The sequence below is a fragment of the Boleophthalmus pectinirostris genome, unplaced genomic scaffold (genome assembly GCF_026225935.1).
Source record: "Boleophthalmus pectinirostris isolate CB_2022bp ecotype Guang Dong unplaced genomic scaffold, ASM2622593v1 HiC_scaffold_11, whole genome shotgun sequence".
Classification (NCBI taxonomy): domain Eukaryota; kingdom Metazoa; phylum Chordata; class Actinopteri; order Gobiiformes; family Gobiidae; genus Boleophthalmus; species Boleophthalmus pectinirostris.
The window spans coordinates 2,805,184-2,827,477 of NW_026570994.1; the positions used below are offsets into that span (position 1 = coordinate 2,805,184).

General features: G+C 40.0%; 3 protein-coding genes across 3 annotated transcripts in view; 2 read left to right on the forward strand and 1 right to left on the reverse strand.

The window, feature by feature from the left end:
- Window positions 1–1,237: 1,237 nt before the first annotated feature.
- Window positions 1,238–10,441, forward strand: wbp4 (WW domain binding protein 4). Its single transcript, XM_020936560.2, has 10 exons — window positions 1,238–1,350; window positions 1,464–1,536; window positions 1,613–1,675; window positions 3,676–3,799; window positions 4,689–4,925; window positions 5,007–5,077; window positions 6,435–6,510; window positions 6,594–6,799; window positions 8,061–8,275; window positions 9,599–10,441. Coding segments are annotated over exons 1-10 (1,275 nt in total). The 5' UTR covers window positions 1,238–1,348; the 3' UTR covers window positions 9,807–10,441.
- On the reverse strand, window positions 10,426–19,500 carry mtrf1 (mitochondrial translational release factor 1). The gene is made up of 9 exons (XM_020936556.2): window positions 19,000–19,500; window positions 14,954–15,042; window positions 14,200–14,281; window positions 14,013–14,120; window positions 13,356–13,528; window positions 12,293–12,410; window positions 11,976–12,112; window positions 11,156–11,254; window positions 10,426–10,560 (listed from the first exon to the last, which is right to left on the reverse strand). Exons 1-9 carry the CDS (start codon window positions 19,373–19,375, stop codon window positions 10,426–10,428), a joined length of 1,317 nt encoding a protein of 438 aa, XP_020792215.1. The 5' UTR covers window positions 19,376–19,500.
- Window positions 19,501–19,807: 307 nt separating this feature from the next.
- LOC110170876 (coiled-coil domain-containing protein 122) overlaps window positions 19,808–22,294 on the forward strand; it is an 85,124-nt gene continuing 82,637 nt past the window's right edge. Inside the window, 4 exon segments of the mRNA XM_055166612.1 lie at window positions 19,808–19,823; window positions 20,482–20,594; window positions 21,731–22,021; window positions 22,023–22,130. Coding sequence (XP_055022587.1) covers window positions 19,808–19,823; window positions 20,482–20,594; window positions 21,731–22,021; window positions 22,023–22,130 — 528 coding nt within the window.

Consider the following 22,294-nt stretch of genomic DNA (forward strand, 5'->3'; position numbering starts at 1 on the left):
TGGTTTAGTTTTGGTTTAGACCTGGTTTAGTGTCCAGCAATGAGTGGAATTACTGAAAAAAAAAAAAATAATAATAAGAATAAGAATAAAAATGTGAAAAAAAGAAAATACCTCTGTGTAATCCATTCATTTCAACCAAGTAACTGTAATCCAATTACCACTCATTGAAACAGTAACTGTAACTGAATACAGTCTCTCATAATTTGTACTCTGATTACGTAACTCTGGTACATGTAATCTGTTACTCCCCAACACTGCTTAATATCCATGACTTACCTCAGTTTGCGTTCTTATTATGAGAACGCAATGACTCTGTGGTGGCATCAGCCATCCTGTACGGTGTGGTCTGCTGGAGCAGCAGCATCACAGAGAGGGAGAGGAAGAAGCTGGACAAGGTCATCAAGAAGTCCAGCTCTGTCCTGGGCTGTCGTCTGGACTCAGTGCAGGAGGTGGGGGACAGGAGGGTCCTGACTAAGGTCACCTCTATGCTGGGCCATGAGTCTCACCCCCTGCAGGACGTTCTGTCTGCTCTGGAGAGCAGCTTCAGTGACAGACTGATTCACCCTCGCTGTGTGAAGGAGAGGTTTCGCAGGTCTTTCCTTCCTGCTGCTGTCAGACTTTACAACAAACACTGTTAACACTGAACATGTGCCAGTCAATTATATCCATGTGCAATTATTTTAAGTCTATTTTTAAATTATTTTTAAGCTATTATTTATTATCTGTGTTACCTTTTCCTGCTGTTCTGAAATTGCGTGTTGCAACACTGGAATTTCCCCACTGTGGGACTAATAAAGGCATATCTTATCTTATCTATTTATTTTTATTTTTATTTTTTTCCCAGAAACAATACAATGGGCCCACATGGGATTACACAGTTGAAGTATTGTCCTGAGTAAATAATTTTTCAACGAATGCGTAATAAAAATGTTTCAATTAAATTTAAAGCGATTCAGTTAAATTTAAAATGATTCAATTAAATTTTAAATTGTAACGTCAATTTTCCACATGGTGTCGCCAAACCATCACAAATGTACACAAGCCTTCCCTCTCCGATCAAGTTTGTCTTTGTAATCTATCTTTTTTCAGCTTCAACTATATTATTATTTTTTTTTATTTAGCGTAATGTTTTTGAAAATCACTCATTATGAAACAATTTAATTAATAATGATCTTAAAAAAAAAAAAAAAAAAAAAAAAAAAACTCACGCATGTTACTGGTCGCGTAACTGTGACGTCATTACTAGTGGCCATTGTTGTCGTGCGGTTCTGAAATGCTCCAAGTGGCGTTTTGGGGGTTTTAGTTGATCTATTTCTTATTTCCGCCCCTTTCAACGACAGAAAACACAATGTAATAACAATTTGCACGTAGTTTATAAGATATAGGAGAAGTCTTCATGATTATTGTATGTTAATTGTTTAATACATGCTCATCTACTTCACTATTTTCTTATTTTCTTTCAGGGCTGATTACTGGAAATCACAACCGAGGAAATTCTGTCAGTATTGTAAGTGCTGGATCGCGGACAATAAACCCGTGAGTACTCTAAAATAAAATATATCTTATACAAACTGATCATTGTGTGGTGCTGACCTAAGCTTTTGGTTCACAGAGTATCGATTTCCACGAAAGAGGGAAGAACCACAAGGAAAATGTTGCAGCTAAAATTTCAGAGGTATTTATATTTTATGTCTGTTGTTTTTGTAATACCATTCATGCTATCTCTGCGTAAAACTACGAAACTAATGACCTCACATCATCAGCGGTGGAAGAGTAGCCAAAATGTGCACTAAAATAAGAGTGACGCTACTTCAAAAATAATGTTACTCAAGTACATGAACAAAGTAGTGTTTGTAAAATCCCTCAGTTGTCCAGGAAGGGGAGACCGGTGCACAGTGAATCAGTGGTTATATTTTTATTTTATGCAAAGGGAATTCCTTGGTGGTGGCAGTAATAGAATGTTTGGGGAAATGATTCAGGCAAAAGGTGAGTGAAATTATGTTTTTCAGCATCAGAAGTAAAATATTGAGGTAGTTTGATATTTGCTTTTATGTAGAGCTCATCCAGGAATAACTTGTAATTCAGGTGTTGTCACGAGCATGCGACCTTGATGAAAGTGAAGCACATGTAGTTTCTATGCAACAGTTGGTCATTTGGTAAGAAGGTCATCTGATCTAAAAAGAGTTCATTTCGGCGTAGTGGGTCACTCTTGCTTGTGATTCACTGTGCCCCACTCCGTTTTTTAACTTTATGTTGACTCTAATATAATGACAGATCAGATAAATTGTCTATTCATTCAGGATTCTAAAATGTTATTTTATTAGGTTTTTCATTTTACATTAAGGCCTGATAGTTTAAAACCTCTTAAGCCCCAAGGCCTTATTCTCGAAATTACCAATGTATGATATTTTAAAGTATTAAACTGCAAATACATGGGCTACATGGCCAAACAAGGTGTCATATAAAAGGTAAGATCTTGTCGATTACTGTGGTGGTGAAATTTTGGGTAATACTGAGTACAAGAAATTGAAATTGAAACACAATTTTTTTTGGAAGGACATAACAAAATTCTAATATTCACTGTGAGATCACTGTGAAAACCTATGTAAGTAAGCCCAAAAACACAACATTTCACAAGAACCACATGTGGTCAATATGTGTACAAATTTTTTTATGTATTAAGCAAACTGGAGTAAAGTTATGCATCTTTATATGAAAAAAGTTCAGACAGACACCTAATCTGTGCCATTTGGGACAGTTTTGGCACATGTTTGCATTAATTTTCCAGGTTTAAAAATAAGCATTTATTAAATTTACTGTATTCAAATAAATGTTATTGGTGATTAAATCTAACTTTGTCTGTTTTATTATGCCTCAACTCTGTCTGTTCCATTTTGCCCCGAACTGATCCACTGTACCCCATGTACTGATTCACCCCGGTACAGGGGCAGGGGGAATCCAAACATTTTCCCATTTAAATGCTTGTCAGTAAGGACCTGAAGCAGTTATTTGAAACTTAGTAATGCAATTTTTTATGGACAACACACAGCATTACTTACTTATAATAAGAGAGAAACCATGCTAACATTAGCCTGTGTTACAGGCTGAAAAATAACTTTTCTGATCCACTGCCCCGGTCTCCCCTTATAATCCATGGCAGAGGAGAAAGCTGTGACACATTTTCGAACAAAATAACCTTTTGTTCAGTTGACAAATTGAATTTCTCCTTTGTTATGAAGTAGTGTTCTAACAAATTACTCAAGAGTTAAAAGTACTTTCTACTACTTTTTCCTCTTTTCATGCAGCCCTAATATTTACCATTTTGTTTCTTTTTACAAAGTCTGCATATACTAGTATCATGCAAAGTTTTAGTTAATGTACTTTTCCCCCTTCAGATTCAGTTTTTACTCGATTTGCATTAATTTCTGAGTTTAAGCTTCATGATATAGGCAACATTTTGAGGATTTATCACCATCAAACATGTTTGATATTTTGTCGTAAAACTGTTGATCGCTATGACAACAGTCTTAATTTTTCATCATTCTGAACCCATAGATTGAGAGTTGTATTATTCTGAGCTATATTTGAATTATGACCCTTGTGGATTCAAAAGTCTGTCTGTAGTGTAGAAGAAACGTTTATGAACCACTGAATGTGTTTTGTTTATTTTTTCAGATTAAAAAGAAAAGTATACAGAAAGCCAAGCAGGAGGAGAAGGCGTCTAAACAGTTCGCTGCCATGGAGGAGGCTGCGATGAAAGCTTATGAGGAAGATCTGAAACGGATGGAGCGGGAGGCAGGTCTGTGTCAGCCTATAGCCATTAGTGTTACAAACGATACAAATGTTTCAAAAACTCCAAAAATTTCCAACTTTCATTATTGAGGAATAGACCGATTCTGATACTCTGTAATCCCTCAGTGGTCCAGGTAGGTTCCATACTGGTCCATGGGTGTATACTAGTATATGTGGTCTTATACTTTTTCTGATATAGCTCAAGATCATTCTAAAAATATTCACATTTCTGTCCTGTGAATGTGACTTTTTAGTATCGAAATGAGTATCTAATTTCAATTCTAGTGTTGGATTCGATTAGTATTATTTTTTCTATACAGTACTGTATTTTCCAGACTATTAGGCGATCTGGATTATAAGGTGCACCATCATTAAATGGTCTATTTTTGAACTTTTTTCACAAATAAACCACACCGGACTATAAAGGAAACCCAACAGTGTGATGGGTGAGTGGTTTTGTTTGTTTGTGGCGTTCACGGTGACTCTGGGCTTTGTTCAGTTGTGGTGTGTAGGGAGGGTGCTGTCTGGGACCAACGGATTGTCGGTGTGTTCTCAGTGACTCAGTTGTGTCTAGAAGTGGCACATTGCACTCGCTTTTTCGATTCGTTCCTCCGTTCCTCGTCGGCGTGGAGTGATGAGTGTGTTTTGCGGATGTATTTTGCTGCGCGGTTGCTGTCTGCTCCGTGTATGTTTGTGTGTTCTGCGGGTGGTGTGGCTTTTGTAGTTTACTGCAGTCATGCTGGGACACCCGAGTGGATTCGTGTATAGGGCGCTCTGGATTGTGGAGCGTGCAGTCGTTTTTTGATGCGATTGGAGGCTTAAGAGCGCGACTAATAGCCCAGAAAATACAGTAATTATGGCAATCCTAATTTCTAATATTTGTCTTTTTCTTCCAGCATTTGGCCCAGCTGCTGAAACAACTTCTACAACTTCAACATACCAACCTGTGCCAACGGTGCGGGCTCCGAAACAGCCCCAGGCCCTCAGGCAGGAGTCCATGCAGAAGAAGCCCCAGAAGAAAGGAGGACATCCCAGGCCTCCTGCCCAGCCGAGACCCCGCACGGGAGCATCGCTGTGGGTGGAGGGGATGACCAGCGAAGGGTATACGTACTACTACAACAGAGCCACTGGTGGTAAGGGAGTACCTCTGTTTCACATTTGAAAGCTAATGTGAACACAGCAGACATGTGTTAATCACTTACTGTTGATGACAGAGTCTCGATGGGACAAACCAGAAGATATTCCAGGAGTGACGCCTTATACAGCAACAGCAGAGAGCGCACAGGTATGTCAGTTTAATGCTCTAGTATAAACAGGGCTGATGAATTTTACGTTTTTTTTATTACTCAGTAGTCTAATGAATGCATTTGTCCAAAATTTCTGTGAACTTTAGGTCTTTATGTAACTGTGGGTCATTTAGAGTTTAAATTCCATAAGCATGACTTGTAATTTGACATGTTCTTATTTAAATTTGGCTTTTATTGATAACAGTTGGAATGCTGATTTATTTTTAGTTACAAAAACACTGGACATAATGGACAATTTATTATTTATGTCATAATTTGATGTGATGGTTCTCAAGATGATTATCCAATCAGAAAGCAGAATGAGCCTCACATGAGTCTCTCATTTGTGTTGCCATTTTCAGTCCGGAAATCCAGTTGGTTTAAACCTAAAAAGCCTCTCTCTGATGTGAATGGTCTCTCCCTAAACCCCAGCACCTGCAGCATCATGAGTCAGTGCTAGTGCAGCCTCTACAACTCAGGGTGGGAATTCTGGAGGTTCTGAGCTTCACATGAGACATGGCCTGTCCAGTCCAGTAGTCATTTTTATTTATTTATTTTTTTACTTTTTTTCTGGGAGATGGTTGAAATGTATAACATTAAATGTATCTGTATATACTGTGTACCGTATTTTCCGGGCTACTAGGCGCTCTGGATTATAAGGCGCACTGTGTCTATGGTCTATGGCATGGTTTGTTTTCGAACTTTTTTCACAAATAAACTGCACCAGACTTTAAAGGAAACACAACAGTTGGATGGGTCAGTGGGACTTTGTTTGTGGCGTTCACGGTGACTCAGTTGTTCAGTTGTTCAGAAGTGGCACATTGCACTCACTTTTTCGGTTCGTTCCTCCGTTCCGTTCCTCGTCGGCGTGGAGTGATGAGTGTGTCTGTGGGTGTTTTTCGTTGTGCAGTCACTGTCTGCTTCGTGTGTGTTTGTGTGCGCTGCAGGTGGTGCGGCTTTGTAGTTTACTGAAGTCGTGCTGGGACACCTGAGTGGACTCGTGTATAGGGCGCCCAATAGCCCGGAAAATATGGTATATAAATGTAATGAACAGGGGTGGGTTTATATTGAGTTTTTCTTCTTCCCACTCCTTTTCGAGAAATGTCCTTTTCTGTTGTTTATAGTGTGCATGTAGTATGTATGATTATTGTTTCTATCTTGGCACAAACTCGAAATAAAAATCAGATATTACATGTAATCAATTACAGGGGATTTTATGGCTAAGAAAGGACCTAGAAAAAGATGTGCTTGCCTCTCCACAGACCTGACCTTAAGTCTTTAATCACTTAATTCCTGTTGAAAGCAACTTCAAATGCCTTTGTTGGTTTGTATTAATCCTTATTTTTCCTCTGTTAGGCTCCTACAGCAGGTGTTTGGACAGAAGCTGTGAGCCCAGAAGGTTACACATATTACTACAACACAGTGACAGGAGGTACAGTCAGAGTCACTTGGTACTCATTCTACAAACATAACACCTCCGATAATGCATATTCTACTTTCTTCAACTCTATTCAGAGTCGAGTTGGGAAAAGCCTGCAGATTCTAGCTCCAGTGATGCAGCCAGGTCCAGTGAAAAGGGAGAGGGTGAAGAGGAGCCCCCAAACCCAGTGCACAGTCCAGAGGCAGGAGGTCAGGAGGAGAAGACTGAGCAGACATCTACAGAGACTGAAGCTAACCCAGCAGACAGCAACAAGTCCTCTGTCCCCAAAATACAATTCAGGGTAAGCAAAAAGTAGTAGGCTCGTAATATTGTTGATTAATTTGAAGAGGGGGTATGAACTGGTAACACAGAATATATTTAGATCGTCATTTGACTAACATACACACATGCGCACGCCTTATCAGGTTTGTGAAGTTGTAGTGTATTGTTTTTGTACATGCTTTTGTATATTTATGAAACATGGTTGTGCTGCAGCATGGGTGACGTAAGCTTGTGGGCTGAGCTTCAGATGGGTTTGTATAGCTAACCATAAGGGGGGTTCAGGAGAGATCACTAGATTACCAAAGATATATGGATGACATCTAAAATCTCTTCAGGCATGTTTTTGATGATTGAACAACACTACAGTAGAACATGGTAGAAGCTCTAATCCAGGGGTTTCAAACTCATTTTGGTCCGGGGGTCGTATCCAGCCTACTTTAATCCCAAAGGCCCCGAATCAGAAAACCCATGGCATATATCCCCCAAAAATAGCAATAAGTTCAAATATTTGCGCAGAGAAATGCAAATCTATTACAGAAATCTTTTTTAATTGATGAACTCTTTCTTTTACAAAATATTATAATATTATGAACAACCTGAAACTTTTTTAAAAATGCAATAGTAAGTCAATTTTTCTTGGAAAATCCTGCACTCGGCTCCACTTTTCTCATTTTTGACATTTTCCTGATGAGGGTGTCACATTCAACAGTTAAAACGATCATCCTTTAAGGGTGCTTTTACACCAACAGTATTTGGTAACTTGGTAATAAGTTGGGATGAGGACGGCCTGTGGTATTAACAGGGAACATCGGTATTGATAATTGGAGGTATCGCTGTTTTCCTGTGAAAGCATTGGCGTGTATTTGCTACATAATAACAATTTTATTGCCTGCTGTGGACAAAATAAAGAGGCAAGTCTTTATTTGTGCTGCTCTAGTGGGAGGCGTCCACGCACAGAGGCGCTGGAGACGCTGCTATGCTAAGCGACGCAAAAAATACCAATATTTTAATAGAAGGTATTATTTAAATATTTTAGTAGAAAATCATCTGAGGGCCATATTAAAGGTCTTGGAGGGCCGGATCCGGCCCCCGGGCCGTATGTTTGACACCCCTGCTCTAAAAAGTCAATTTTGCAGAATACCTCCTTCTTAATGTACATATGACATGTTTACTTTTTTTTTTAGGGACAGTAGGGACCTCTAGTAAATATCTGTCATGAGTCACGCAACACTTTAGAATGCTAAATGTTAGACACTAAGTAAGTGCGTTTGTACTTCCAGAAAAGGAAAGCAGAGGCTGATCTTTGTGAGCAGACGTCTGACTCTCCTGATGAGGCTCCTAAAGAGAGTGAAGAGGAGCACGGACAGGAGGAAGGAGGAGCTGTGTCAGAGGAGAAACCAGAGGAGGAGAAAGCAGAGGAGACGCCCACCGGACGATTCAGACCTCCCAACCCCTATGGCACCTGGGAGCGCATCAAAGTGCAGAAAGACCCTTAGTAAGTGCTCATGCTCTGCTAGTGATGGTGGGACAGACACAACTTGATTGAATAACTGACTTTTAACATTTTAACTCTATAACATATTGTATTTTTTATAGATTATAGACCTACACTAGGCTGGTCAAAATAAATGACTTGTCTTTCAAAAAATGACTTTTTACTAATCATCTACTTTTCGCACTGGCAGCTTTGGACTGGACACTTTTGTAGAATACATTAAGATTTGAGCTGTGTAGGACATATTTTAAAAGTCACTATACTTTTGCACATGCAGTTTTTTTTCGACTAGTTCATTGAAGCTCATGTTAATAATAATGCATTTTATTTAAAGGCGCCTTTCTGGGCACTCAAGGATACTGAACAAACGGCAATTAAAACACATAATTAAAAACAATCAAACCGTACAGGACAGGTTCTAAAACAACAGGACATTAATGGGGGTCGGCGAAATTAAATAATTGGGGTTTGAGTTTGGATTTGAACATTGGGAGTGAATCAACAGAACTGGAGAGAGGAGGAGGAGGGAGGACAGAACTGGAGAGAGGAGGAGGAGCAGAAGGACAGAGAGCTGGAGAGAGGAGGAAGAGTAGAGGGGACAGAACTGGAGAGAGGAGGAGGAGCAGAGGGGACAGAATTGGAGAGAGGAGGAGGAGCAGAAGGGACAGAGAGGAGGAGCTGAGGGGACAGAACTGGAGAGAGGAGGAGGAGTAGAGGGGACAGAGAGGAGGAGTGAGGAAGAGGAGCAGAGGGGACAGAGAGGAGGAGAGAGGAAGAGGAGCAGAGAAGACAGAGAGGAGGAGCAGAGGGGACAGAACTGGAGAGAGGAGGAGAAGCAGAGTTGAGAGAGAGGAGGAGGAGCAGAGGAGTGAAGGGGACAGAGAGCTGGAGAGAGGAGGAGGAGCAGAGGGGATAGAGAGCTGGAGAGAGGTGGAGGTGATATTGGAGGAGGTGATATTGTTAATATGTGATTCTGAAACTGAAAGTGCACTGTCCAGAAACTGTCCAGAAAGAACTGTCCTAAAGACAGATGGAAGAATTGTCAATGGAAATGGAGAAAGTGGGAGTTTTGTTGATGGTGGACTTATTGATGGTCTTATTGCTATTGAGCTTTAGAAGATTAGATGAAAACCAGGATTTGATTTCTGGAATACACTGCAGGTTTTCAGTGTTTTACATCTTTACCTTCTTTTGGAAAAGCGTGTACTGGGAGTTTTATGCTACTGGGTCTAAGAAGACTTACAGTAGCCTGTATTTGATCTGAAATGAGCAGTCGTCCCTGTCACTCATATCAGTTTGTTCTTATTTTCTGTTGTGTTGTAGTGCCAGCGTGGACTTGCAGCTGCCTCGGGTCCAAGTGGCAGAAGAGAGCATACCTGTAGAAATCCCTCCAGAGCCAAAGCACAAATTCAAGACGCGTGTGATCACATCTTTAGGGGACAGTGCCGGCAGCGCCCCAGTCACCTTTAAGAAGAAGAAAACTCAAAACGGAAAATCTCGAAGTCTACGGCAGAGAGACGATGAGGATTGAACAGGACACATAAACCTATAGAACATTTGTGGACTATTTTGGCTTCTACTCCAAGACTTTATTTTTCCTCTGAAACTATGATCTCGTATTTTTACATCTTTGGCTTTTGGACATAAGAAGTGTACATTAAAATGTTTTAGGATTCCAACAAAACGCTGAGGGTGTTCTACGTGCATTTCTATGGTGTAATGTTCAGCAGTTACCTCGATGACACAATCCACACATAATAAACGTGGTCAAAATGTTTTCAAACTGTCTGAAAACCTAAAAAAAAATACAAAATGGATTTAAACTACACATTTTCAGGAGCATGTGATCAATATGAGTGATCATGTCCTGTTTAGGTGTTTGATTTTCAACAAAAAGGTGAGAATGACTAACAATACTAGTTTTATTATCGATTAGGAACTGATTTCCGATACTTATAATAACCCTAGTAAACAAGGAAAGTAGGTGTTGGAAGTAACGGGCAGGTAATGGTCTAGGCAGGGGTGATGTGTTACCGTTGGTCAAGAGAACAAAACAACTTAGATTTATTTAGATGTATTTTATTTTACAAACATTAATTGGTTTTATGTAATATATACATCACCAAAAATATAAATAAATGACATAGGCTCTATTTTTCTGCACTATTCCCACACGTGGCTTCTTTGAGACTTTGTTCGACTAAATCCAACAGAGCCTCCGTTTCAGAATGTTCCAGAACATTCAGGATCAGATCATCAAGTTCTTCTCCTCCTCTCATGAACTCCTGAAACACACAAAACCAACTGGTCTCACACAGAACATCACAATATTATCTCTGTAATTACTGGGTATATCCATATGAAATAAGAACTTCAATGTTCAATGTCTTCTCTGTCAGAAAAAAACAAAAACAGTTTTAATATGTATTTCACTTTCAAGGTGAGAACTAATTGCCTTCTTCGTAAATGTTTCAATGTTGCCGCATTTAAAATCAAAACATTTATTTGGCAAGGTTGTGAACCTAATTGCTGACAGAAATATTCATCGAACACCAGTGCACAGTTTTATGAATTAAATGTCAAATTAAATTCATTTCTGATCATCTGTAGGAGGAGATGAGGCTGTGCTATAGCTTCCCTTTTAATCGCTTATAGGTCCCACGTTTTAAAGACAGATCCACAAATCTGCCACGTTACCCTTATATCTCAACATCCTTTCAGTTGTAACTTTTGAGTAATGACACATCTAGTTTAAACTCGAGAGAGAAGAGAGGACCTGGACAGGCCCAGTAGTTACAGAGATATTAACTATAAACCAGGTCAAACATCTGCATTTTGACAGTTAGAGGATAATTCTACAGCAGACTGTTAAATCCATACTTTGATGTCTCTGGCTGTGTAACCCGTCCTGTGGTCAGTGACTCTGTCCTGGCTGAAGTTGTACGTGCGGATCCTCTCCGACTGAGAGCGGCTGCCCACCTGAGAGCGCACAAAACACCAGAAGAGAAACAGTGAAAGAAAAGCTCTGCTTTGATATTATGATGAAATGTCTTTTAAAGTGAGAAAATAGAGGTGTAAAATTACCGATTCATTATGTTAAATATTAACTAAGCAGGCCACATGTCAACATGTAAAACCCTTCAAATTAGGTAATTACTTCAGCATTATATCACATTTCAAAATTTGTTATTGTGGAGAAAAATCCCGCACACCTTCTTACTTGCAAATTGTGAGATTTATTAGGACAAACTGTGCAGCGTTTCGGCACTAGCCCTTCATCAGGCAAAGGTTTGTCCTAATAAATCTCACAATTTTCAAGTAAAACAGTGTGCGGAATTTTTCTCCATGTTCTTGGGCTGCTCCCTCTCCTCCAACGCACCCATCTCAAGTAATTGATGTGTGCGAAGTTCTAATTCTTTTATAAAATTGTTATCGTGACAAACCTACTTCAAAATATTGTTATGAAAAAGACTTGGTGTGAGAGAATATATCAAAGTCTGTAGAAATCTGGACATACCCTGCCTTTTGAACCAAGCGGTGACCTTGACATAGGTATTTCATATTTTCTTTTCTTTTCTCAGAGGTAGAGAACATCAGAAACAGGAGAAATGACGCAAGCACTTACAAAACTAAATACCACGACTACAACATCTTTTGACCAGAGAACAAGGTTAAAGCATGGTTAAAAACTCTTATTGACCTGCTGCTTCCTGGCTGTGTGCCTCTGCTCCGCCTCTTTCCCCATGATGCTTTGGTACAGTCGGGCCTTTAACACGCGCATGGCCGTGTCTCTGTTCTGGAGCTGAGAGCGGCTCTGCTGACACTCGGCTGAAATACCTACGCAAACAGTGTGAAGGTTTCAGTATTTCAACAAGACGTGTGAACTCTGACTAAACTAATGACAGGGAAACAATTAAAACCTGGTTAAAAGCTCTTAAACATAGACTTTTGCACAATATGTCTCCTTTAAAAGAATCCCCCAAACACACACAGAAGCACAGTGCAGTGTGGTCTTACCTGTGGGCAGATGCACCACCCTCACTGCACTGTCGGTGGTGTTGACGCTCTGTCCTCCTGCTCCTCTGGATCTGAACGTGTCCACGCGCAGGTCCTTCTGCTCTATGCTCACGTCAAACTGCAACACAGCCACAGCACAAAGCATGAACATTCATCTCTCAGTCTGCAGAAATTCTAACTATTCAGTCACTGTACATTGTAACAGAACTTGTAGAGAAGATTGTCTAATTCATTGTTTTCCAAAGACTAGGTCGCGACCCTCAGATGAAGATCAGGTGAAGACCTTTTGTTTTGGGTCACCTTGTATCTACCTGTAGGTCTGAAATATACAGTTCTGATACAGATGTGCGTGTTGCGCTCTCCTCCTGCACCCGGCCTGGAACACACTACAAATACACAGACAGGCCCACCTATCTCATTATAAATGTTAAGACATGTTTTGTATAATTTCTAATCTTTTTGTAATTATTTTATTGACTATTTTGTTGGTTGGTTGGTTTGCTGGTTCAATTGAATGTTGAAAAGAAAAGGAAATGTTCTACATTTAATGCCCAAATATTCGACTTAGATCCTTTTATTGCTGCTTCAATGTTTTTATTGTTTAAACTTGAGTAATACCAATTGTTCAGAGACATGATCAGTCAGTCAACAGGAAAATATCCTCATTAATGTTCAATAATGCTCAAATCCACTTTTACTTTGTGATTTATGAATAATGTCTATTGACTTGGGCTGTGAAGGTTTGTGACTTTTAAAATATGGGTCCCCAGAAAAACAGTTTGGGAAACACTGGTCTAATTGACGCTCTAATGTTGACACTATTTTTAGTATCAGATTTCCAATATTTTTGACACACTACAGAAGCAAGGCTGTCATTCTGCACCATCAGCCCCTCCAACCACCACCAATCACTCAGTGCACACTACTTTCATACTAGGCAATGTTTGTAAAGGACACAATGACAAAACTTGGTGAGGGAACCTCTGCTTTAACCACTGTCACCCCCAGTACCTTTGACAGGGACAGGTGCTTGTTGGGCCTGTAAGTGTTAGACTGAGTGTACCTCTACAGGCTGTGGCAGGACGATGACAGTCATGGTTCCTGTGTGGATCCTCTGCATCCTGGAGGACAGGCCCACCTCAGGGATCCTCTGCACCCTGTGTGTGCCGCCCTCATGTTTCAGATGTCTGTACACACTATCCCCAGCGATCCGCACAGATGCATGGTGCAGGCCGCCTACAACACACCATCAGATCACATGTAAAGGGCTGATGGGACGTCTTCACATTAGGTTATGGGTTATTAGGCTTGGATAATACATCAGTGTCAACATCAATATCAGTACATTTATCGGCTGATCTGCAGGATCTTTTCAACTATCCCATGAAAAGAAATATCATTATATCATTTATTATTATTTTTAATAAGAAGCACCAGTGTCTGTGTTCCTGTGTATCATTTCTAGTTTATCTAGGTACATTAGATGTGTCTCGGTCTAGTGAGTTACAATGGACAAAGTAGAGCAATGAAGCTAAGGTGACTGTATGTTTACTCAAAAATGATAAATCTCTCATTAATACATTAATTTACTGCAATTTTTACCTCTTTTTTAAAACAAAAGTGAAAAGTTAATTTATGCACAGATTTTACAAGTTGTGGGCCTTAGTTAAAATAGTTTTTAATATATTAACATTGACATGTGTATGAAATGACAGTTTACCATAATCTGAAGGTGTGTAGTTGAACAGCTCAAAATCCCAGTTCTTGTGGTGGGCGTATCCCTGGTACATGTCAAACATTTCTCTGGTGAACTGTTGGCAGATGTCCCCTGGACGACACAGAAAACTGAGTGAGCTTGTTTCACACTTTTACACTAAACTCGTGTGAATGTCCTGTGTGTGACTGACCTCCTGTGGTGCGTCCTGACACCACCTCTAATATAACATCACTGGAGTCCAGAGGGTCACAGGGGACTATGGTCTTTACCATCTACAGGGAAAGGGAGTCTGTTTACAGCCACTTCATCACATTATGCTTTCGAGTATTAGACTATTATTTTGCAATCAAAGAGCTATATTAACCTAAAACTGACAGGCCAATTGATACTTGTATCTCTATGGTGGAATGTTCAGCAGTTACCAGGGAGACACTGTGCACACATTGGCAAACACTGTCAAAAAACTAATCCCTCAGTGGTCCAGGTTGGTTCCATAGTGGTCCATGGGTGTATACAAATCTATGTGCTCTTATACTTGTTCTGATACAGCTCAACATCATTCTAAAGCTATTTAGGAAAGGTTCATTTCTGTCTGTCAATGTGACTTACCTGCTCAAATAAGTATCTCATTTCAATACTAGTTTTAGAATCTACTGCATCAGATATACTTCTGACAACCCTAGTGTGTTCTACGTTCTCGGTTTTTACTCTGTATCCTTAATATTATAATTTAGCATATTTCTAATAATGAATATTGATTGTCTAGGTCATTAAGACAATGCAGGGTTACTCAAACATGCAGGAATTCAACAAAAAACAACTTTAAGTGAGCTAATGTTGAGGGAGCATTGTCATAACATTGTCCCCTTTAAGAACAGCTTTGATTTTGCCATATTGCACAGCTCATCTTAATTCATCATAATGTTACCCATGATGAAACTTACATCTTTTCTCATGTCTACAATCCTCTGAGACAAAAGTGCCTCCTCCTCCTTCAACAGCTCTCTCATCTGCACATCTTCATCTTTGGTACCTGCAAACCATAAAATCGAGGTTTAAAGAACCCATATTATGCTATTATACAGTCCCTGTCAAAAGTCTTGTCCCTTATCCATTTTGTTGAAACAAAAGCTTATAACCTGACTTTAAATTAATCGATTGGTTTTAGAAATGTCTCATATGAAAGCTAAAACCCTCCCAAATTATGCTCAATATACTAAAATAAATTTGCTTCGCTGAAGAAAGATTGATCATTTAATGAACACAGAAAGGTCAGATTTTGGCAAGACAAAAGTCTTGTCGCCTACAGAAAATTTAACAAATAATTTACTTCAAATACAAAAATATGTTGCATAACGTCAGTGAATGAAGTAGTGGTGCTGTGAGATCCATATTTAATATCTTGTATGACGTCCATGAGCTTGAAGGACGCATCCATGTGGTTCAACAATGATTCATACAATTTGTTGATGAAGTCATCAGGAATAGCAAAGAAAGCATCTTACATGCCTCCCAGAGTTCATCAAGATTCTTGGGTTTTGTCTTCCATGCTTCCTCTTTCATTCTACCCCAGACCTGCTCAATGATGTTCATGTCTGGTGACTGGGCTGGCCAGTCCTGGAGCACCTTGATCTTCTTCGCCTTGAGAAACTTTGATGTAGAGATAGAAGTATGTGATGGAGCACCATCCTGCTGCAAAATTTGACCCCTTTTATGGTTGGGAATGTAAGAGGTAGTTAATACTTCTTGATATTTTAGGCTATTGATATCACTGTTGGGCAAGTTACTTTGAAACTGTAATGCGTTATTTATTACCTATTACTGTCATTTCAAAGTAATTCCTTACATTACAATATTACTGCATTTAAAATGTAAGGCATTACTATTGCATTACTTTAAGTTACTCTCACCAAAATAACTTTTGCACTGTATATGGACTGAACCAGGACTAAACCAGGTCTAAACCAGGACTAAACCAGAGCTGAACCAGGACTAAACCAGAAGTGAACCAGGACTAAAACAGGACTCACTGTAGGGAAGGGCTCGAAGGTGACCGCAGGAGAAAGGAGCGGCTCTGCTCCGCACCTCACGGAGGTAAGAGCGGCTGTCACCCTGCTGCTCGGGCTCGCGGCCCTGATTTCAGCAACTATTTGCAGGTACCCGAGCCGGTGCAAGAGTCTGTTACAGCGCGTAACTTCTACCTTCCTTCAGCGTCTCCAGAAGTCCAACTTTTTGTGTGATGTTAGCATCTTCCTCTGCCTTTTGGGTGCGAGCGCAGGAGCCTTTGTCGGTGCAGAACGTTTCGTCGACGTTGTGGGTTTCGTCGGGGAGAAAACTTACAACCGTACAGCACTTCAGAATCACACTGCTAGAGATTGAACATGTATTTAAATTTGGCAGCTGAACACATTCTGTACTGTACTGTACAGGAGACAGGAGTCCCTTGACCAGTCAGGACGCAGCGGGAGGAACGCAATACACATTCATACAATGTAAAAAAAAAAAGGGCATGCAAAATTGCACACAAAAAAAAAAAAAATCTGCGAGACCGCGAAAAGTGAACTGCGATAGAGGGAGGGACGAGTGTAAACCAGGCCTAAACCAGGTCTGAACCAGGTCTAAACAGCGTGGAGTTCTTTGTCAGTCCTTTCGCCCGCGGTTACCTGAAGGTCTATGAGGAGCATCTCCGGCGTTTCACCGCTGCTGATATCGAGGTGATTTTAGCGAATTTGTATGAAGAAAAAACACCACTTCAGTCCAGGTAAAAAAACAAACATTGTAACGCACATTACTCACATTTGTACCGAGTAAAATATTAAAATTTTTTCCCCTGTAATGCCGAACATTACTGCGTTACAGCAAAAAGTAATGCATTACTGTAATTCGTTACTTTTATAACGCGTTACTCCCAACACTGATTGATATTTGCCTTCCACCCTGCAAATGTCTCGCACAAACCCATACTGGATGTAACCCCAGACCAGGATTTTTCCGCCGCCAAACTTAACTGTTTTCTGAGTGAATCTTGGATCCATGTGGCTCCAGTAGGTCTCCTGCAATATTTGCGGTGGCTGTGATGTAATTCAACCGAGGATTCATCTGAGAAATCCACCTTCTGACACTTTTCCAGTGTCCATCCTTTTATCAGGCTGTGGGCCTTGGCAAATGCCACACAGTTTTTTAATTGCCTTTTGTTTAGTGCTGGTTTCTGTGCACTGATTCGACCATGGAGGCCATTTCGAGACAGAATTCTACAAACTGTTGTGGTTGACACAGGGACTTGAGGTGACCAGGCCTGGTGGAGTCTGCTGCAGTGGAAAAGGGGCTGGCCTTGGATTTTCGAATCAACAAACGGTCCTCCCGAGCAGTTGTCTTGCGGGGTCTGCCGGACCTGGGCTTGTCAAAAACATCTCCAGTCATTTCAGATCTTTTTCTTATTCTTTGTACTTGACGCTGAGACACATTGAAGGTGTCACCACCTCAGCAGTGGATCTGGTCTTCAGCCTCTTGATAATTAACGCTTTGGTCTCAGGGTGGATCTTAGGCATGTTGTCAGAGGTCAAGTTGCAGTTGATGTGAAGGTCTGGTGTGCTGGGCTTCTTTTTATACACACCCACTAATTGATTGATCAGTAACTGATCACAGGTGAGGCTGTAATCTAGGATTGGGTGCATCATATGACAAGGCCACAAGACTTTTGTCTTGCCAAAATCTGACCTTTCTGTGTTCATTAAATGATCAATCTTTCTTCAGTGAAGCAAATTTATTTTAGTATATTGAGCATAATTTGGGAGGGTTTTAGCTTTCATATGAGACATTTCTAAAACCAATCGATTAATTTAAAGTCAGGTTATAAGCTTTTGTTTCTACAAAATGGATAAGCGACAAGACTTTTGTCAGGGACTGTATGTTGTTTCCTCATCACTAACAGACCTGGAGATGTTTTTCGTTTCTTTCACACATGTTCAAACACAAATCCTGCATATTTAGGCTGAGTGCTTCTCTCAAACCAAAAACACTATTTTCCACCTTGTGATGTCATGTGGTAATACTCCTGTGAGTTTTTAGACTCCATACACCTTCACTTAAATCATTTGGATAATTTTATCCCTGGAATTGCAAATCTCTACTGAACTATAGGTAAAAGGTAGGTGTTAACTTGAAGACTACATGACATCATAAGGTGGAACAGAGCATTTTGATCTTTGGAGACGTAGACAGACTAATAATGAAGGGTTACTCAACATGTGTGAATGAAACAAAACATATCTCCAAGTATAAGCCAATGACGTTAATTTGGTCTTCCGATAACTTATTTTATTAGGTTCTTTTTTCAGACCAAGACTTTGTTTTCATACCTGACAATTTTGAATGCTCACTAGTCTTTTTTTTTCGATCAGGTGACGTTGCTGTGGCATGTCTAGTCAGCTGATTTATAAAGGTTTTGGCACTGTCATCCTACTGGTGGAGGCAGGACGACAGCGCCAGCTGCAATCTGTCTTCCTCAGGACAGTATCCCGGGTGTGTGAGAGTAAAAAGCCCCATTGTCAGGGTTTATCGTCTTGTGGACACGTTTCTGTATTTCGATTGCCTCTTTAATCCAGTGATGATGTTTGTTGTCCTTTGTCCCAATGATATTTGCTGTGTCTCGGTCCATAAAGTGGTTATGTCTTTTACAGTGGTCAAAAATGCCAGATTTTGTTGTTCCTGTTCTGCTTTGTGTTTTGTTGCTAGTCTTCAAGTCTTCACCAGTGAGCAGTCTGTCAAGTATGAAAAACTTCTGGTCTCAAAAAAATAACCTACTAACATACAAGTTCAAGTATGTTTTTGAGGAGGTAACAACATTGTAACATGACTTAAAGCTCACAATTTTGCGTAATATAGGACCTAAAAGTAAAATTGATCAAATATGGATACCTGTGCCACCACAGTCTCAGTATAGACCTGATCTGTGCTAAGTAAACACTGTAATAAACTACTCTAGACTCACTTTGTAGTAAAGACAACAACTCCTCGTGATCTTTCAGAGCCTGTTCCACGCTCCTCCACGCCGTCGCCAGCGGGAGGAGCTCGGTATGTTTCTGGACCATGGCGCGCCTGTCTGCCTCGGTGAGAGAAGCCCGCTGGAGCCTCTCATCCAGGCTCCTGAACTCCTCCATGAGCTGTCGGATGTACCTCTGCACGGACGCGTTACGGTACAGGTCCCCCAGAGCCCCGTGACAGAACCGCCGACCGGGTGGAGAGTTTACCCGGGCTCTGGCGTGTTTTACAGCGGTCACATCTCCACAGAGTGTCCTCCATCCTTCTCCTCTTTCACGTAAACTTCTACAAAACGCGTGCAACCGAAACCAGCGGTGCACTAGCATTTGGATACATTTAATTTACAAGAGATTTAACAGAAAATTCATTTAAAAGATGAGTTTAACAGCTTAAATAACCAGAAAATGAGAACACGCTTGCTCTGTTTTGGTTATGCAGTACGTGACCTGCATAACCCCGGAAGCAGTGCAGCCTGTGACGTCGCAAAGGCTTTTGGGAATTGTAGTGTCTGGTTTTAACTACTACGTCGATTTATTATTATTTTTCTTTTTTTTATTGATTATTTTTATTGTATTTTGATTAATTATTAATTTGGTAATTATTTTTGATTGAAGATATTCAAATTAAATGAGTTCAACATCAACACAAATCTTACTAATATTACATTTCTATCTCATTTCTATTAGTCTATGCCATAGCATGGTCTATGCTAAAAACCCACTGACGATTTTGTTTTATAAATGTGAGTTTTAACAAAAATGTCAGTGGAAAACGGTAGGTGATATTTAATTTTAAAATGTAAAGTACTTTTAGACGAGGATAGATTTCAGAAAAAAATATATATATATTGAGTTAATGACATAGCTAGCTTAAATTCAGGCAGTGTCACGTTAAAAAGTACATCTAGTACTAGTACGCCTAGTACGTTTGTTTATTATTAATATTTATATTGCTATTAATGTGTTTATTTGTTTTAATGTACGAACTTGGGAGGCCAGACGTCCCCATTTACACGGAACAGTCCCAGTTTTGAGTCCTGTGTCCCCTGTCCCAGCAGATTTATACAAAACCAGTGATTTGTCCCAGTTTTATACAAGAAATGTCCCAGGTGTCCCTATTTTTGTCCAGTCTGATTCCTGCCAACAGTAAAGAGTGACATAAATTGAGAGGCATAAATTGTCAAATGAATAAATTGTTTTGCTTAGTTGAAATATAGAAAAAGCTGCTTAAAAATGACTGAAACACAAAGGAAATATGACTACACTGACTCACATTAGTGCTGAGTGCAGAGCAATTTTCCTTAATTACGCACTTGTTTCACAATTGTATTACTCCAACCAACCCAAACAAGGATTGTCCCAGTTTTTTATTTTGAAAATCTGGCCACCCCTAGTAATTACTACTGTTGTATTCATGTTTTGTGTTTCCCTAGGTTCTCAGGACTGTGAGTTCACGTTGTCCAAAGTGGTGGAAGATGTGAGCCAGCACAGCTTTGCCCAGACAGAGGCTCTGAAAGACAAACAAAAAGTTCTGCAGACCCTAGAGGTTTAATCATTTTATCATTTAACAGTGAACATTTTGTCTTTTAATATCAACTTGATGTAGAGATGTAGTTTGTATTTCTAGTTGAGTAATATTATTTTGAAGTAACATTATTCTAACCCAGTCCTGGGCATTGTACATCTTTGAGGCCATATACAGTCCTTTGGTTGGTTCTGACCATCCTGTTTAAGCTAATTTTGAATTACAAAATAAACATATTTTATCATTTTACCTCATGCATGGACTAAAGCTGCATTGCTTTTATTTTCAAGGTGTTTTTTTATTACATTTTTTGTAAGGCACCCTCACTTTTTCATTGCTTAGTCATAACATAAACTCTTACCAGTCTGACCAGCTTGTTAAAAACAAACATTTATTGCTTTTTATAAAGAAATACAATGAATATTATGCAGAATTGAATTAACCATTTTGGCCCAGTCCTCCACAGTATTTTCTGTTTCTCATGTGGCCCCATGGAAAAAAAAAATTGCTCACCCCTGTACAATTTCTGCTTGCTATCACCTCTGCTCAAGTAACCGTAAAAGTATACTGTAATAAAACTACTCAAGTACTCATTACTCCCCACATTTAGTGTTTTACATTTAGGAGTAAAGATATTTCATGCTGTATGTTGCAGCATGTTTCTAAAGCAAACCTATTCTGCAAAATCAACTTTTCAAAGCTTTTAACCATGTTATAGTTTTTTCCTTCTCATTTACCTGCTGAAGTTGTGTTTGGAGTGATTTGTACATGTTTGAGCTATGTTATTTTCTAGGGGTTTCGGCGATCAACCCGTTTTCATCTCCACGGGTAACCTCACTGCAATGCGCTTACTGCTCCAGTTTGATTTTCTTCATTAATGATACATGTAGGATTTTGCAGCTTTCTGGTACAAATGAAAAAAATGCTGCATGGCCCTTTGATGTGATGACGTTCATGGTGACGCCAGCTCTCTCTGGGCACAGCAGTTGCTAATGTTGAAGTCATCTTACTTGTTTCCTTTTGTTTAGTTGTTTTAGATCAATAAAATGTCTACTCTTCAAATTCTAACACAATGATCCACGGGTGTCATGTCATCAGATTCTGACTATTTACCAGACACAAGCATAATATATCTTCTTTGCATGTCTTTCTTGTAGGCGTCCTTATCTGATGCCGAGAACCAAACCAAACAAGTGGAGATTGAGCTGCGGTCCAAAGTGAGGCAGATCCTGACTTTGGAGACCGACTCGGAACATCTAGAACAGCACACACAGGACCTCCTCCAGCGCTGCACCGCCATCTCCCAGGAGAACGCAGAGCTCGAGAGCCTCATCAGAGAGGAGCAGGAGAAGGTGTCCGCTGCCCTGGCCCTGTACCATTCATACCGGGCCAAGATGGAGGAGCACAGAGTGGCGGTCGAGTTAGCGGTGAGTCAGACGCAGGCCCACAAAGGAGCTGGAGAAGAGACAGGCAGGTGTCAGGATGTTAAAGAGGAAGAAAGAAGAACTAAGGGAAGATTTGGAGAACCCCAGTGGGAATGCTGTGCAGATGGCAAAGGTATTCAAATTTGGGTCCATGTGCGCCAAGCTATTCAAGAAGTTTCAATTGTTTAACATTAAAGGCGATATATCAGATTTTTTTTGTCTAACAACATGAAAAACAGAACTATTTAATTTTAAACTGTTTGCAGTGGTCTAAAGTTATTCCTCACTTACACGTGG

Excerpts from the sequence above, each read along its gene's own strand:
- wbp4 (XM_020936560.2), top strand. Across the intron at positions 6,800-8,060 it reads TCCCCAAAATACAATTCAGG|AAAAGGAAAGCAGAGGCTGA; the intron begins GTAAGCAAAAAG and ends TTGTACTTCCAG. Across the intron at positions 8,276-9,598 it reads AAAGTGCAGAAAGACCCTTA|TGCCAGCGTGGACTTGCAGC; the intron begins GTAAGTGCTCAT and ends GTTGTGTTGTAG.
- mtrf1 (XM_020936556.2), bottom strand. The coding sequence starts at position 19,375 with ATGCTAGTGCACCGCTGGTTTCGGTTGCACGCGTTTTGTAGAAGTTTA. Across the intron at positions 14,282-14,953 it reads TTGTAGACATGAGAAAAGAT|ATGGTAAAGACCATAGTCCC; the intron begins GTAAGTTTCATC and ends CTTTCCCTGTAG. Across the intron at positions 12,411-13,355 it reads TCCTGCCACAGCCTGTAGAG|TTTGACGTGAGCATAGAGCA; the intron begins GTACACTCAGTC and ends GCTGTGTTGCAG.